We start from the raw sequence: 14,756 nt of genomic DNA, 5'->3' as shown, positions 1-14,756 counted from the left end.
AAGTGTCAACCCAGAAAGGCCAGTTCTTCTGCCCTCAGCTGAATGTCTCTATCCAGCTTATGCAGTGAGCTAAACATTAAATGGCTTCAGTAAACACTCAGGAGACCGCGTGGCATTCTTCAGAGCTTTACTGATCCTTATTTTTCTTTTTGTAAAACTGTAATAACAGAAACAGAATACACTGTATTCACTCTCCATACAAATACACAAAGATTACATTAAATATTGTTGACTTATGTAAACAGTCACTACACAATCAAGAGATACAGAGATGGTAAGAGATACAGCTAACACCACATGCTGGTATGCTTCATGTTAGCAGGCTAAACAAAGGGCTAACAGCTAGCTTGTGCTAGTAATGTAACAAACTCGCTAAACACACAAGAAGCTCATTACTTTGCTGAACAAGGTACTAATAAGTGGGAACAATAAACCGTTTTGCCACACTTACAGATTATGCCTCTTCAAGGGCGTCAGATGCAGGAATTTAGAGACACGCCAAATGGACCTTCCCTGTCGAGCGCTGGGAGAAAACCACTGCTTGCGCTCTAACATGGTGCTACCCTGTCAACCCACTAGATGGCAGGCTTTGCCCAGACAAGATCAGGAATAAACATATTTTCTGACATGTTGCAACAGTTAATTACAGAACGAATGATTATGACCCGCCATATAACAAACTTATAAAAAACATACCTTAGAAATAACAGGAGGGACAGAATACCAGTCCTGTTTCATCCTTCAACCAGCCACGACCTGCCCGTAAGTACACCTCTCCACTTACAACAATATTACATGGGGCAAACACATCTGATGATCCTGTACAGGCAGCACAACCCATCATAATGACTAAGGCAAGATGTGCATATTGCTGCTCACCTGAACATCACATTAGTAAGTGTCCCGAGTTCATTCAGAAGACAAAGGATGAGAAAATAAACTGGATAAAAGCAAACAAACGGTGTTGGCGTTGTGCTAGGACTCATCAGGCCGCAAAGTGTGACCTGAGGAAAGCATGTGCCACCTGTATGGGACTACATCTACAGATCCTATGTGATGTAAATAAGAGATCTAAAACTGAAACTAATCCTGTAGTGAGGACACTACACTTTGATAGACCTAGTGATTGTCCCAGTGTCCTTTTAAAGGTTGTGAAAGTGCTCCTGCAAAATGGCAAAAGAACTCTTGAAAACATATGCAGTACTTGATGATGGCTCCCAGCGTACCGTTCTTCTAACATCAGCTGCGCAGCATCTCAACCTAACTGGGGAAGCAGAGATTATCACTTAGAACGGTCCGTCAAGAAGTTGAAACTATTCAAGGTTCTTCCGTAAGTTTCAAAATCTCACCCATCGCACACCCAGAGAAAACCTACACAATTAATAATGCCTTCACTGCAAGTCACCTGGCACTTTCAGACCACACCTACCCTGTATCATCTCTCCAACGGAGATACAAGCATCTTCAAGGTATCCCATTACCCATTATTAATAAAGCAGCGCCACTCCTGCTCATAGGCTCAGATCATACTCACCTCATCACACCTACTGCTCCATTGAGACAGGGACCATATGGGTCTCCCACAGCAGTTAAAACCCAATTAGGATGGACACTTCAAGGTCCGATCACAGATTTTCAGCCCCAGAGCAGTACAGAGCATGTGCAGTGTTTGTTCACATCCCAGCTACTGTAGGACGAGAGGCGGGGCACAGCCTGGACAGGTCACTGGTCTATGGCAGGGTAACACAGAGAGACACACAACCATTCACACTTATGGGCAATTTAGAATCACCAGCTAACCTAACCCCACTAAGCGCACGTCTTTGGACTGTGGGAGGAAGCTGGAGCACACGGACAGAATCCTCGCAAACACCTGCTCACATCTGGTTGAATTCACATTACAAAGAGCGGTGAAGCTCAGATCAGCTGATCACAGCCTGTACTTGAATCAAATCTACTGGAGCTCTCAGCAGAAATGATTGTGAGTTTGATTCTTTTCCCCACACTGAGCCACTACAGCTGATTTTAGGGTTCCCACCTGCTGAATCCACTTTAACCTGTTCTCTGCTCATGTTCCTGTTAGAGGCACAGTCACTCTCTAATGGAGCCAACAGAAAACAGAAATGTCTTCATTTTCCCTCTTTTTCTCTGCTCGTGTTCGACTTCACTGATTCAGTCTAATGAAGTGATTTTAATATAATTCAGATTTACACTGAAATAAAGTTTGTGTTCCTGTGTGCTGATAGCATTCATTTACATTAATGTAGCACAAGGTTCAGTTAACTCTGCACTTTTTCCCTTTGGAGTAAAGAAGTTGATGGAAAAAGTCCTGGATGTCTGTACTTTACCTACAACCACCTCTGTGGGATCAGTGATCAATCATTTATCATGTTGTTATTGATCAGTGACAGGTTGATTTCTGTTGGAGAGAAAGATGAAGATTTGAGTAAAGATGAGACTGAAATGAGTCTGTTGTCTTTGTCATCAGTCCAATGACACAAGAATCAGAGGTTTAACAGTGTGTGGCTCCCTCTAGTGGATGTTGTGGAGTATTCTGTTGTCTTTGCTCCAAAGGTTTTTGTACAGAGTTTTGCTGTTTCCTGTCACTGTGGGCCTCACAGCACAGTAGTACACAGCAGAGTCAGACACTACAGGAGAGGAGATCTGAAGAGTCATCAGTGTTTGATCATTGTTCACGTTCACAGACAGTCTAATGACTGGATCTGATGTCAGCTGTCCTTTGTCTGAGTGAGAGATCAGGAACTCTGGAGTTTTTCGAGGATATTGTCGATACCAGAAGAAATAATCACCAGGAGCTGCTTGTCTGGAGTATTTATAGGACAGAGTCACAGTGCTGCCTTCTAAACTGGATTTCTGAGTGTCGAGTGCTGTGAGCTCCTCACAGATCACACCTGCAGACAGAAAAAACTCAGAACATGTAAAAGTCCTACTGTCTCACACACAACCGAGAGAGTTATTAAATATGAACTCACCTGTTAACAGGAAGAGAAGCCAGTAAGGAAACACACAGTGATGTAATGACAGCATGTTGAGGAACATAAAGTTTGTTTTGTGTTGAACTCTGTTGAATGTGGAGGTTTTTCTCTCTTCTATAGTTCAGTAACAGCTCAGCTCCTCCCTGAATCTCTGCTCCTCCTCTCTGCTCTCAGTCACTCCTCCTCCTGTGCTTCACACACTTTATAACCAAAATGATTTAAGGGAGCCGTGTGACACGTCACACAAGCAGAAGTCACATTAACGATGTAGACAGAGTCAGAGAGTCGCTGATACTCACACAGTTAAAAAGTCTGAAACTTGAGACATTTGGAGAAAAATGTGTAAGAAGTCCTGAATTCAAGAAACATCTCAGATGATGTTTTTACTTTGTGACATATTGGACTCGTGCTTTAAGAAGCTGGTATAAACAGTATGAAAGGGGATAATAATACTAATAATAATAATAATAATAATAATAATAATAATAATAATAATGATAATAATAATAATAATAATAATAATAATAATAATAATAATAATAATAATAATAATACATCCTGTTTCAAAGCACCCACAGACACCCAAGGACATTTAACAATAGAGTGAATCACATAATAGAACAATGACAAAACAAAGAACAATGAAAAGCATAAAACAGACAAACATTAAGTTCACAGTGAATATGCAGACTTGAACAGATTAAACTGGGGCAGAGACTTCCACAGCCTGGAGGCAGAGCAGCTGAAAGCTCTGCTTCCCACGGTGCTGAAAGAAGGCACAGCAAGCTGGACAGAAGAAGAAGATTGAAGTGAGCGGGCAGAAGAGGTAGGGCTTAACAGGTGAGAAAGGTGAGGAGGAGCGAGGCTATGAAGGGTCTTGAGAAGAAGTGTGAACACTGTTCAGAGTTTCACAGGGAGCCAGTGAGGTTCCTGAAGGACAGGGGTGATGTGCTGTAGGAGGGCTTCTGGTAATAAAACAGGCAGCTGAGTTTTGAACCAGTTGAAGCTGATGGAGGGATTTTTGGGGGAGACATGCAATAGTCAATGCGGGAGGTAACGAGACTGTGGACAAGAATAAGAAGAAAAGGGGAGTGGCCACATCGGACAAGCTAATTACAGAAATTAAAGCCATTCACTTAGATATGAAACAAACAGCAGAAAATAAGGATTTACTTAAGAAATAACTGGAAAGATGGATGTGTAGGAGCAGGACATTGACAGCATCCCAGAAAAAAAACTGAGTTATATAATAAACTTCAAACTAACAGAGAAAGAAATTAATAATGTTATATCTAAATTAAAAAACAAAACAGGAAAATGGCAGGAGCAAATGGTTATCCATCTGAAATGAACAACCTTTCCAGGAAATTGACAACACCAGCACTAAAAGAAGGCTTTAACCATGTCCTTCAGGGTGGGGAGGCCCCTGTGCCCTGGAGACAGGCAGCAGTATCAGTGATCTCTAAGCTTTAAAAAATAGTGTTTTATTTTTCCTCAACCAAGAGACGATCTGAAAGTGAAAAAGCAGAACATCAGTCACAGGTTGGATGGAGAAGTGTTTGCTCTGTGACAGGTTAGCAGTCTGTCACCCAGCAAACACTGTGCACTAGTGACTCTGTTACATCTGTGAACTGCATCTGTTTGAGCTCCATTCAAATAATGTGAATAAATGAGAATACTATGATCATGTTTTAGTCACAACAGAAGATAGAAAACATATCAAAGTTTAAAATAAGTAAATGAACCATTTTAAGAAAAATATGAGCTCATTGTGAATTTGATGCAAACACAACATCCCAACAGGACAGCTCAACAAAGTAAGTGGTGCTAAAAACAAACAGCTGACAGGAACATGCAGCAGCTAACCAGGTTAACTGTCAGCTGATCAGTCACATGATCGAGTACAAAGAAGAATCTTAGAGTTTCTCTGTTCACCAATCAGCAGAAAAGAGCATCTATAACATGATTAATGTTCCTCACTGTGAATATCTCGTCATCTACAGAAGATGATCTCATCAAATGATTCAGAGAATCTGGAGAAATTTATTTGGACGTCTGTGATCTTCAGACAGCATTAAAATCAGAGCATGAGCTCAGGAACACATCCAGAAATCACCATCTTAGAATATTCATATTCCCCTACAGACGTATGATTTATTTGTTTATGTCTGATTTCAAATCTTCAAAACAAGTCAAAACACATCAAAGGAAAGCAGCTTGGTTTCTGTTTGTTTTCAGAGAAACTGTTTCAGATTTACAAACGATCATCAGGAAATAATCATTTCACAAATCTTGTTTTCTAAATGAGCTAAAAACTGCTCAAATGCATGACAGACCAAGGTGACAGCGATCATCTCTGCTATGGGTTGAACATACATAAGGAAGAAACCATACCACTGCATTGTGTATTTTTTACCTTTGTTTACTGTTGAAACATGAGAATTTCACCACATTTGGGCTCTAACGAGACGATCTTCTTATATTCATGAAACATCTGTGGGAATAAAATATCTGGGAAGCAAAAACTGATGGATGAAGATTAAACGTCCTGCTTTGATGTTTAAAGTGTCACTAACAGGTCTGCTAACATCAGGCTGTGATCTGCACATCTGATCATTTTGAGGAAGGTTTTTAGAAACTGCAGTGAAGAGCGAGGACAACGATGGTGGATGATTCATTTATATGAACAATCTCTCCTTTAACAAGTGAATTATAGCTACAGAGGTTTAACAGTGTGTGGCTCCCTCTAGTGGATGTTGTGGAGTATTCTGTTGTCTTTGCTCCAAAGGTTTTTGTACAGAGTTTTGCTGTTTCCTGTCACTGTGGGCTGCAGAGCACAGTAGTACACAGCAGAGTCTGTCACTGCAGCAGAGGAGATCTGAAGAGTCATCAGTGTTTTATCTTCACTCACATTAACAGACAGTCCAGAGATTTCTTCTTTCATCACTTCTCCGGATGGTAAATGAGAGATCAGGAACTCTGGTGGTTTTCTTGGATATTGTCGATACCAGAAGAAGCGATCGTTTCCAGCTGCTTCTCTGGATAATCTATAGGACAGAGTAGCAGTGCTGCCTTCTACACTGAACACTTCTGTGTTGGTTGGAGTGAGATCTTCACAGCTGACACCTAAAGGAACAGAAACATGTTTTATTCTTTTATAAATCATCACAATTCAAATGTGTTTCTTTAAACACACAGATTGTAACGTACCTGTTAGAATGGTGAGAATCAGTAAAGAAAGTGCAAAATAGTCCAAAGACAACATGTTGAATGAAGGTAAAGTTTATGGTTTGTGTTGAACTCTGTTGAATGTGGAGGTTTCTCTCTCTTCTAGTTCAGTAACAGCTCAGCTCCTCCCTGAATCTCTCCTCCTCCTCTCTGATCTGGATTTGAACTTCTCTCACTTCCTCCTGCTTTACACACTAGTAGCAGCATCTTCACTTTCAGGTGGAGCTCATATTTCAGCTCTGTGCTGCTTCAGTCCACAGATTATTCATGCTGTAAATCAAGGGCGTAGATTTGGCATGGACGGAAGGGACATGTCCCCACCAATATCCAGCGGTTATTGAATTGTCCCCACCAATAATTCGATCTCTTCAAATAAAGAAAAACTAACCCGATAGAAAGAAAAAAACGATCTGTCAACGTCTCATTCACCCAGCGGTGCAGAAAGAGTTCAATTACGCTCTCTACTGGAGTCCTACGTCATGTGACAAATATGGCCAATGTGATTGGCTGAGCCTTTCAGGGAGCTCTGTTTAGTTTTAGCAGCGGCAAGCCTGCGCTGCGAGGAGGAGAGGAGGACGGCAGCAAAGAGGAAGAACCTGGATATAAGAAAGTGTTTTTCAAAGAAACCTGTAAGTCACTAAAAGCCAAGTTAACACATAAAATATGTCCGTCATAATAACGTTACAGGCTATGCTAGGCTTTGGCCCACATCAGTCTAAAATTGTATGTAACCATGAATAACGTGTTTTGGAAACTAACTGCACAGCAGGCAGCACTATTAGTTCTCTCAGTCTCAGAGCAGCATTTCTAATTTTGATGGAAACTGTCAGAGAAAACGGCGCCTCGAGCAGCCAGGATATTAGTTTACAGAGGCTGTTAAAATTATATGTCTAACGTTAAAATGTTGGTGACACAATAATTTTATCCTAATGGTCCTGACATATTCATAGGGTTAATGTTTGAGACAAAATATCATGAGGTAGTCAGGATTTTGCAAATATCCCACCTTGTAGTGCAGTTTGCACAAATTGTTTCAAAAATGCACTCAGTCTACAAACATTACTGACGAGTCAAGATCTGCACAAAGTGACAGAAACACTGAAGCAGCTCCACATTTTATTCTTATTGTCATGTTTGTCCTATTTGTCAGGTGACAGAAGAACCAACACAAAGCTCAGAGAGTAATGGTGACACAAGATCACAGGTGAAACTGGATGATGACCTGGTGGTTCATGACTGTATTTGAAGCACATGTGTGACTGCATGTATTTGTCTCACTGTTATTCATCAGGTGACAGAGGCAGCTCTGCCATGTTGTAGCTCAGAGGTGAAGAGGCGAGGTCACAGGTGACTGACTGATGATTTGGTGCTATAGATTAACAAGAGCAGCAGGCATGTGTTTGGCTCCTTCACATAGTGGACATTGAGTTGTTGTGTGAGGCACCAGTAGTCCATGTCTGTTGCTGTAACAGTAGTTCATGTTTAGAATAAAAGATCCCAGCTCACTGATTTGATCGGGGCAGTAGTGCCTAAAATGTTGCATAATTTTTCTGAGAGATCTTTTACTTTGTGGTAATCTTAGACGAGTAGTTTTATGGACAAAAACCACCAGGTCATTCAGTGTTCCCTTAGTGCTGATGTATCAGAGATGTTGGTGTAGTATAACTGAAGTAATGTTGTTAAGTCCTTAAAGTCATATTCTTTTATTGTCATGACTGTGTTTGAAGCTGTTTTTATTTTTGTATGATACCTGATTTATATGGAATATGGCTGAAGTAAACTAAACTCTAAAATACTTAGTCAGTCATTTGTTTAATAGTAATTTAACATTATATAATTCACATATAAAACTATGAATTGTGATTTTAAATGGTTTAAAAGCATGTAGAATAGCATATGTAGGCAAGTATATTTCTCCTTTTTTTTTATATCAAGAAGCAAAGACAAAGAGGGAAAAAAAGAAACAGCATCATCCGTCCCCACCAACGCCAAAACCAAATCTACGCCCTTGCTGTAAATATAAATCAGTGAGGGGTGGCTCAAGACTTTCACACAGTACTGTACAAAGTGCTGACAGCCTCACATTAACCTGATCTCACATCTACACAGACACTAACCCCATGCCTTGTAGTCAGGCTGAAATGTCTGTATTAGGCAGTTAGTCTACTAACTGGCAGGTTGATGGTGCAATTCCCTGCTCCTTCAGTCTGAATATTTGGTTTAACTCAGTTTTATTTATAAAGCACTAAATCAAAAAGCAGCCCAAGGTGTTTTATGTCATAAAGACTCGACAGCAACAGCTGATTCCCTGTGAGCAAACACTTGGCAACATTGGGAAGGAAGAACTCCCTCAACTCCTAGAACATAGGTGTCAAACTCTGGCCCGCAGCCTAATTACATTTGGCCCGTGAAGCCATACCAAATTACTATTAGAGCTGGCCTACTGGTATTATACAGCTAATATATATATATATATATATATATATATTGTTTAGTATTAAGCTTTGCTTGTTCCATATTCAGTTTTCCAGTAAAACTTATTTGAGTCCATAAGAAAAGATTCATTCTTATATCTGGAGGAAGATTTTTTTTCAATAAATATTAACGTTAGCCCGCAACTTTGTTCCAGTTTTGAATTTTGGCCCACTGTGTATTTGAGTTTGACACCCCTGTCCTAGAAAATACTACAGTTACAAATACTGGTGCTACAATAATACTACAATTACTTCTGCAAAGAATAATGATTATTATTGACATGATGTGGAGTTGGAAACATTGAAGATTATGTCTATATGTTCATCATCTGTGACTGAATTTGAAAGTGGAATAATGTAATTGGTTGGTTGAATTTCAATGGGCGGGGCCAGTTACATCTTAGTACCATTAGTTTTTGTAACTTCATCTCAGCCAATCAAATAGTTTTCTGATTCCACAGCAGCTTAGTATGATAAACAGAGAGTGGTACTCGTGACCATTGATCAGTGGTTGTTGATCAATGGTTGTGACAATTTGCATATTAATGGTCATAAACTGACCTCACAGCCCAGTGTTCATTCAGTGCTGCTGGTTTCAGTCATTGTGCAAATGTCCTGTTTCTAAGGTTGGAAACCTGCAGTCAGCTGAGACTGAAGACGTCACCTGATGATGATGAAACGTTTCTCCCACTGAAAACATCCAGATGAACAGAATCAACTTTTTGGGATTTGCTTACCTGGATGACTGAGCGTGCATGTTGGTGTTCCAGGATATTGTTAATATCAGAAGATCATTTATACTCATTGAAGCTTTTTTTCTGAGGTATTCATAAACTTGTTCACGTTGCCCCTTCATGTGGCAGCCCTGATATCACACCATCATCTTCACACAGGAAATATTCATATTAATTTCTCTCCACTACGATTAATACATGATTTAAATCCCTGGAGCAACCTCTCAGTGTCATGATTACAGGAATGCATCGACTCTAACGCAGCCCACATGAGGCTAAAGCTTTACATGCTTTTATTTTGAGAATGTTCAAAGACAGGGGGGCAGGTAAGTAGGTTTCCTGCAGAGGGACAGAGCAGGGAGACACCAGAGAACTGCCCGAGAGAACGACTGCTGAGTATCAGTGCAGTCAGAATTGCTTATATAGTATTTATTAGAGTCCTTTCTTGTGTTTCACTTTTAGAGTTTCTGTGTCAGGGAGGTAAGTGAAGGCTTCAGAAGGCTGAGTGGGTGGACAGTGGATGGGCAGGTGAGTTTTCCAGCTCTGTTACAAGTCAGTCCTTTCCAAACAGCAGACAATGAGAGAATCCTTCAGGTTTCAGGTAACTCAAGTCCACAGAGCTATGAGCAGACACAAGAGAACATGGTGAGGTAACAGAAGCTACAAGCACAAACTCATAAGTCATAAATTAAAGCTGAATTACCACCAGAATGAAGACAACAATCTGACAAAGAGTGGATGTTTCAGCTGGACCTTTCATTCCCCAAAACACGAGGAGTTAATGAGATCTGGTTAGGAGGTTAGCAACACTACAAGCACCAACCAGCTTGCAGCCAAAGCTCTGCACAGCCCCATCAGCAATGAGTCCCCAGCCTCACTCAGACTGCTGCCAAAGCTCTGCTGGAGGTGGGAGTTGAAGATCACCTGAACCACTTTGATACGCCAGGCCTGTCAGCATTCTCCCCCACCACCTGACTCAACTCACCCCCAGATGGTGATCAGATGACAGCTCAGCTCCTCTCTTCACCAGAGTGTCCAGAACACACTGCTGCAGACCTGATGATGCAATTACAGAGTCAAGCATCAACCTATACTGTGGTTAGCACACAAGTCCAGTAAAACAGAAACCACCATTGTGTCACTCTGACACATAAAGTCCTCAGAAGCACAATAGAGTTACCAGATGATGCAGCGTCCAGGATCCTGCTCAGAGACCTCGAGAAGGCCAGGCACTCTGAAATGTTGTTCAGAGCAGAAGCACAGAGGAGAGTCTGGACCTGCCAGAGGGGGAACATCACAAAGTACCAGAGCAGGACAATGATGAAGGAGAGCATCATCATCTGAAGTGATGAGTTCAAAGAGAATAAATGGAACAAGCATGAGATGGTCTTCCTGGTTGGACTTTTAGCTTCATGTCAGAGATTTTACCTTAAAGAGATAAACCTCTGTTACTCTGTTTATTTTGCTTCTGCTGCATTTCTGCATGTCCTCATCCACTAAATATAAAATAGTGTAAATGAGCAGCTTTTGATGTTTGACAGTTTTTATTGTGTCTGAACGTTCCTGCAGTTGGTTTGTGGTTGATGTGGATTTGCTGCTCATGTGAATCCTCCCACAGTGTTTCATTAGCAGCTGTAACCACAGTGACTCTGATAAAACAGGAATTAGCAGAATCCATCTGATATGAAGCTGTGCTTTGAATACCACTTCCCTCCTCTTTGAAGAGTAGTCAGATATCTGTGTTCAGGTTTTTGTACAGCCTCTTCTACACTTTGTATCACTGTGTTTCTAGAGCACAGTAGTAGAGAGCTGTGTCTGCCAGGGTTAGGGCTGTTATGGTCAGAGTAGTTGATGTAGAAGATGTTGTGGACTGATATCGATTATCAGGAATATATTCATCACTGCCTCCTTTTCCTTGTTTCCAGAGTATAAACTGAGGAGCCTGAAGGTCAGAATCATGTTTGTACCAATAAAGCCAAGCACCACCCGCATCTGTCTCATAGCTACATGTGAGTGTGACAGATTCTCCTTCTGTTTTAGTGACTTCAGGTTGTTGAGGAGTGATTGAGTCTCCAGCTGTTAGTCCTGGAAAAAGAAAGAAGAAAAGTAGTGAAATGCAGTCTGTATATCTGCTTAATGCAGCAGCTTCAACTAAACTTTAATCCCTGTTCTTAAACTCACCTATAATGTGAGATAGAAGCAAAAAGAGGTGCAGCAACATGTCTTTGGAGTTATTAAAGCCAGACAGACAGCACATGAACAATGTTCTTCCACTGCAGCACAATGACCAACAAATAATGTCATTGGATGAGCTCAGGTTCAGTGGGCGGGGCCAGTGTAATAGCTCAGCCAATCAAATAGTTTTGTGCTTCCACAGCAGCTCTGTCTCTGTCTCTGATCTTTACTGCTTCATTTCTCTGTTGTCTTTGTCATCAGTCCAATGACACAAGAATCAGAGGTTTAACAGTGTGTGGCTCCCTCTAGTGGATGTTGTGGAGTATTCTGTTGTCTTTGCTCCAAAGGTTTTTGTACAGAGTTTTGCTGTTTCCTGTCACTGTGGGCCGCAGAGCACAGTAGTACACAGCAGAGTCAGACAGCTGAAGCTTCTGGATCTTCAGAGGAACTGATCTGATGCTGGAATCCAGTGTGGAGGAAAATCTCTCCTTGAACTCGTCTGCTGTGTTTCCTTGATCCCCACTAACACGACTCAGGATGAATTCGGGGCTGTTGTTTCCATCCTGTTTGTACCAGAAGAGATAATTACCTGATGAGATGCTGCTGTTATACTGACAGCCAAGTGTTACTGTGCCTCCTGCAGCAGCAGTCTCTTCTCCTTTTGCTTGCAGCACGTTGTCTTTTTGTGCTCTGCATTCTGTAAAACACCAACAAACAGTATCAGTGTGCTGTTAAAGAATCACGTCAATGTTGATATCAAAGAAACAGAGTTGTGTTCATACCGAGGCACATAGCAGCCAGCAGCACTGAGATGAACAGAGGCGTCATATCTGCAGTGTAGAGTAACTGTGAGCTACAGCAAGTATAAAGAAGCTGTGATCTCTCTGTTTAGTCTTCATCAACACTAAGTTGGTGGATTAGAAGGAGGAGCCTGATCACAGTGACAGGACTCATTCACAGCCCTGTGTTATTCCCCCTGCTGACAGCTTCACACTCAGCACGTCTTTCTGCTGCTTTCAGTGGAGATCTTGTCTTGGATGTAGGTTTGTAGGTTCTCAGTCATCCAGGTCGTGGTAGTCTTAGGAGCTTGAAAGGACGGCAGCTGGACTTCATTATATTATCTGAAAACGTCTCAAAGCTCATCCAAGAAGCTTCTTCAGTTCTAAATCCAAATGGTGGAGAGTCCCAGGGACTTAAAAAGCCCAGTGGGAGTTGCCCTTTAAGGTCATTGATCCATGATTAATAATGTTTGTCATCACGAGCCAAGGTGTGAATCATCACCACCAGAGGTTCCAGTGAAACCATTCTGAGACCTCATCCTATCATCTGATCTATTGAGATGACCTGACACAAGATGTGAGTGGGGGTGAGGCGTCTGGGAAGGATCTCACACTACACTGTAGGTAGCAGACGGTTGGCGCCGTAAGCCCCGCCCTCTATTTAAAGGGGGTCGTTCACAGTGGACACAGATGCTTCTTTCACTCCTCTTTCAAACCATCTGTCTTCTCTGCCCAGAATGTGAACACTGGCATCCTCAAGAGTGATTTGACCTTTGACCTTTAGGTGCAGATGTATACCTGAGTCTTGTCCTGTTCTATGTTGTGTCATGCATTTATGGAGTGGCTGTTTGTTTTCTCCAGTGTAGAGGTGAGAGCACTCCTCACTCCACTGCACAGCATGCACTCCATTGTCTCTCTGCTGGACAGTCTAACAGATAGACTTTGTCCAATGTGTCCACATGTGTACAATCTAACATAGATGTTATTCATTGCCTGCAGGTGTCCCTGCTGGAGCTGCAGGAGTTTTCCACAAAAGCTTCAGCTGATTGCTGTCACTGCAACATGAATGAAACAAAGAAAAGAAACTCTGCCTGTTTGACTCTGACTTACCTGGTTATTATATACCCCCCGACGCTAATGCTAGGTTGTCCATGAAAGAACTTTCTGCAGCCATTAACAAACACCAGAATAAACACCCCGAGGCTGCTTTTATTGTTGCTGGTGACTTCAACCACACCAACTTAAAGACAGTCCTCCCCAGATTCCACCAACATGTCTCCTGCCACACCAGAGGAGACAAGACTTTAGACCATGTGTATTCCAACCTGGCTGGAGCCTACAAGCCACACCCCTCCCCCACATTGGACAATTGGACCATCTCTCCCTGTTCCTCACACCTCGGTATTCACCACTCATCCAACGTGTGAAACCTGCTGTGAGGACAATTAAAGTGTGGCCAGAGGGGACAGACGCAGTGCTCCAGGACAGATTTAAAAAACACAGACTGGAATATGTTCACCCACACAGACCTGGACCAGTACGCCTCATCTGTACTGGATTACATCTCCAAAACCACAGACAGTGTCACCACCCAGAAACGGATCACCATGTACCCCAACCAGAAGCCTTGGATGAACCGGGATGTTCGTCTCCTGAAGGCCCGCAACACTGCCTTTAGGTCAGGAGATGCACACGCCTACAGTACAGCCAGGGCTAATCTAAAGAAGGGCATCAAAAAAGCCAAACACCATTACAAAAAGAAGGTAGAAGAAGACTTCTCCAACTCCAACCCCCGACGCATGTGGCAAGGACTCCAGACCATCACAGACTACAGGACCACCAAACCCTCCCCCGCATCCTCTGATGTCTCCTTCCTCAACGAGCTCAACAACTTTTATGCTCGTTTTGAGCGAGGGAACCCCACAACCACAACCAAAGCAGACATGACGCCAGACCACCAACCTCTGACTCTCTCCCCCACCGATGTAGGAGCGGTGCTGAGCAGGATCAATGTCCACAAGGCTGCAGGCCCTGATGGCATCCCCGGGCGTGTTCTCAGAGCGTGTTCTGGGGAGCTTGCAGGAGTGCTCACAGACATATTCAATCTGTCCTTGGCCCACGCTGTGGTACCGGCCTGCTTCAAATCCACCTCCATCGTCCCGATACCCAAAAACTCCAACCCATCTTGCCTCAATGATTACCGCCCAGTAGCACTCACCCCCATCATCACTAAGTGCTTAGAGCAGCTGGTCCTAGCACACTTCAAATCCTGTCTCCCCCCACCCTGGACCCCCACCAATTCGCATACCGCCAGAACAGGAGCACAGAGGATGCAGTCTCCATCGCAATGCACTCTGTCCTCTCACACCT

General features: G+C 42.5%; 3 gene segments (V, D, J or C); all 3 read right to left on the bottom strand.

Moving 5' to 3' along the window:
* Nucleotides 1-2,375: 2,375 nt before the first annotated feature.
* On the bottom strand, nucleotides 2,376-3,407 carry LOC120715457. The segment is given in 3 exon segments: nucleotides 2,376-2,419; nucleotides 2,553-2,912; nucleotides 2,994-3,407. Coding segments are annotated over 3 exon segments (471 nt in total).
* Nucleotides 3,408-5,418: 2,011 nt separating this feature from the next.
* LOC120715530 lies at nucleotides 5,419-6,477 on the bottom strand. The segment is given in 2 exon segments: nucleotides 5,419-6,122; nucleotides 6,207-6,477. Coding segments are annotated over 2 exon segments (435 nt in total).
* A 3,545-nt stretch (nucleotides 6,478-10,022) lies between these two features.
* On the bottom strand, nucleotides 10,023-12,749 carry LOC120715456. The segment is given in 5 exon segments: nucleotides 10,023-10,052; nucleotides 10,418-10,488; nucleotides 10,613-10,709; nucleotides 11,943-12,304; nucleotides 12,390-12,749. Coding segments are annotated over 5 exon segments (606 nt in total).
* Between the last annotated feature and the right edge of the window lie 2,007 nt (nucleotides 12,750-14,756).

Source organism: Simochromis diagramma, unplaced genomic scaffold, assembly GCF_900408965.1.
Source record: "Simochromis diagramma unplaced genomic scaffold, fSimDia1.1 OVJJ01000443.1, whole genome shotgun sequence".
NCBI classification, from domain to species: Eukaryota; Metazoa; Chordata; class Actinopteri; order Cichliformes; family Cichlidae; genus Simochromis; species Simochromis diagramma.
This window is presented reverse-complemented; position numbering and strand designations above follow the sequence as displayed.